General features: G+C 38.4%; 1 protein-coding gene across 1 annotated transcript in view; it reads left to right on the top strand.

The window, feature by feature from the left end:
• Window positions 1-748: 748 nt before the first annotated feature.
• The window catches only part of LOC107703468 (alpha-methylacyl-CoA racemase-like), a 25,150-nt gene continuing 23,051 nt past the window's right edge, over window positions 749-2,847 (top strand). Inside the window, exons 1-3 of the mRNA XM_016506083.1 lie at window positions 749-857; window positions 1,373-1,513; window positions 2,237-2,380. Of these exons, the coding sequence (XP_016361569.1) occupies window positions 749-857; window positions 1,373-1,513; window positions 2,237-2,380 (394 nt within the window). The remainder of the gene's footprint in view (window positions 858-1,372; window positions 1,514-2,236; window positions 2,381-2,847) is intronic.

Here is a 2,847-nt window from a genome sequence, read left to right as displayed (position 1 = left end):
CAATAAATTGGCGTGATGGTATAAGGGCTTCAGACATTTGTCACACCGGAAGTGTTCCCAAAGCGATGACGTCATCGCAGCATTGAAGTTACCTATTAGAGGGAACTACAACAACCACAATCTTGGTCTACACTGCCGGAAAGATATAAGAAGAAGAAGAACCACAATCCTGTGCGAGCAGGTAGATACTAAACCGATTGTAAGAGGAAGGAATAGGAAGGAAGAGGGGATAATAGCTAGATTATTTGAATTTGAACGTACTACTCGACCGTTAAAAAAGTACGTTCTATATAGTATGAATGCGAGTAGTATGAATGGAATTCGGACGTACTACATCCGCCATGTTGATGTTGTCACGTGACATGCGTCTTCACAACAGCGCCAAAATTTAAAGAGCCCTCACTACTGCGCGAACATCAGCAATGTTTCACGTAATTCTTACCGCTTTCATCTGTGTTTTAACGTTGATTGGATCAACAGCTCAGAGGCGTCGGTCAGCTGCTCACAGATCATGCCTTCGTCGACAGCTTGCAAATCATTTATCATGATGAATGTGGTGTTTTTGAAACAGTAGAGCATGTGCTCTTTAAATGTAGTAAATATGAAGATCAGCGTAACAGTCTTTTTAGCAATATAAGGAACAGACCAGTGAGTGTCGTGGACCTTCTGGGAAAGGGTTTGAGTGATAGTCAGAGATGTTTAAGGTGGTTTTAACATTTTTAGAGCTCACAGGATTTAGTGTTTGAGGATGAAGATCATGATGCTTCTGCCCATCTCGGAGGTTGAGGAGCACAGTGTGGAAGCTGGAGGAGCTGAACACGCAGCGCCAGCTGAAGCTTGGGCTCTGATCCTCTGGGGTGGGTGGGGCATTACAATTTTATTTTATTTTTTTTTCTGTTGTTATCAATACTGATTCATCACCCACGTGCGCAAGATATACAGTAGGTGGCGGTAATACTCCTAAGGAGTGAACGGCCATTGAACAAAAAGAAGAACAAGAAGAATGAATGCAGAGAAGGCTGTAACTCAAGTCCGCCTCTCCATTGTTAAACTGCAGTCAGATTCATCACCCATGTGCGCAAGATATACAGTAGGTGGCGGTAATACTCCTAAGGAGTGGACGGCCATTGAACCAAAAGAAGAAGAAGAAGAACAATCATGTGCGCCTACGTCATAAACTCACGCCGGCCCGTTTGTTTCGAAGTGCAAAATTTAAAAGGTATGTAGTGTGTACTTACTTTGTATCAAAGTCATGACTTCTAGTGTTTTATCTTGTGCTGTTTGCTCAGAGGTGTTTTGGACAGAAAACATAAATAAAGAACTATTGTTATTTAGTGCTATAGTAGTTTAATAATAAGCTTGAAATGGACAGCTGGAGTGAACTGTGACCCAAATAACAACCAAGCAAGAGGCAAACGATCAGTGGCCTTGAATCTGAAGAATCCCAAAGGTGTGGCTGTTTTGAAAAGACTGTGTGTCCAGTCAGATGTGGTTCTGGAGCCCTATCGTAAAGGTCAGTGCCTTAATTAAAAGAAGCAAACATGACGCCACATTCACATGATTAAATCTCATAATGTTCTACACAGGAAGACAGAGCATTTGCCAGTTAATCCATTTCTAGCTAGTTGGCAGGGCATATTTTATTGCTAGAATGTAGCATCTTCCTGACACAATTAATATAAGCTTTTAATAACAGCGCTTGTGATGCCTTTACCATTTTTTTTTTAAATATATAAAATATATGTTGTAATATAAATAAATACAATTCAAAAATATATATTTGTTTTTTATTTTGTGTTTTGTCTAGTTCTAATAGTGAATAATGTTGCCTCTGCTAATCTTAATTATTATGGCAGTTCCGATAAACAGTAATTACAACATAAACCAATGTTCTTCCATTTTAATGCAAGATTGTACAGCATGTTGCTTCACAATTAGTTCTTTTTGTTTGCAAATTAATTACTCTTTGTTTTTTAAACTATTAACCTCTGCCCATATCGTTTATTTTGTCTAAATAATTTCAGTTGCTTTAATGAAAGCATTGTTGATTAACATAAATAAATAAATAAAAATGTTCTTTACTTAAATTGGTGATTGCCATTTCTTTCCTGATTTTACATCCAAACAAGAATAATTAGCTACCTTTTAACCTCTGGTCCTCTAAATTCAAATTTATTTACCTTCAAGGCTTTTTTCATTTCATGCTTCGATATTATATCTCTCTGGTATAATTAAGGTGTTATGGAGAAGATGGGATTAGGTCCTGAAGATTTACTAAAAGAGAATCCGCGCCTGATTTATGCACGACTCACCGGCTACGGTCAGAGCGGATCCTACACCAAGGCTGCCGGGCATGATATCAACTACCTGGCCATGTCAGGTAAACACCAGTGTTAAACGGGTACAGAGAAGCCTGGCTAGTAAGCTTTCCCAGACTGCCTTTAGGCACAGTGGTTGTAAAGCTCAAAGTTCAAAATACCTTTGGTGGAAAACTTTTCTTGCACTTTTCATACAAGCAGAGTCAGTGTGTCCTCCACACTAAGACATGACCGCGAACTAGCCCTTCTCAGGTTGCAGACTGAAGCCATATGGAGCAGTGTGGGTCTGTGGTGCTATGAAAAGAATTTTAATGGAAATTATGCTGTGTTGATCTTTGATCATGAGAGAATTGATTAATTTTCCTTTTTTTTATATTTTATTATTTACAGTGGGTACGGAAAGTATTCAGACCCCCTTAAATTTTTCACTCTTTGTTATATTGCAGCCATTTGCTAAAATCATTTAAGTTAATTTTTTTTCCTCATTAATGTACACACAGCACCCCATATTGACAGAAAAACACAGAAT

This window comes from Sinocyclocheilus anshuiensis, unplaced genomic scaffold, assembly GCF_001515605.1.
Source record: "Sinocyclocheilus anshuiensis isolate Anshui unplaced genomic scaffold, SAMN03320099.WGS_v1.1 scaffold330, whole genome shotgun sequence".
NCBI classification, from domain to species: domain Eukaryota; kingdom Metazoa; phylum Chordata; class Actinopteri; order Cypriniformes; family Cyprinidae; genus Sinocyclocheilus; species Sinocyclocheilus anshuiensis.
The sequence above is the reverse complement of the archived record's forward strand: the minus strand, read 5'-3'. Positions and strand labels throughout refer to the sequence as shown.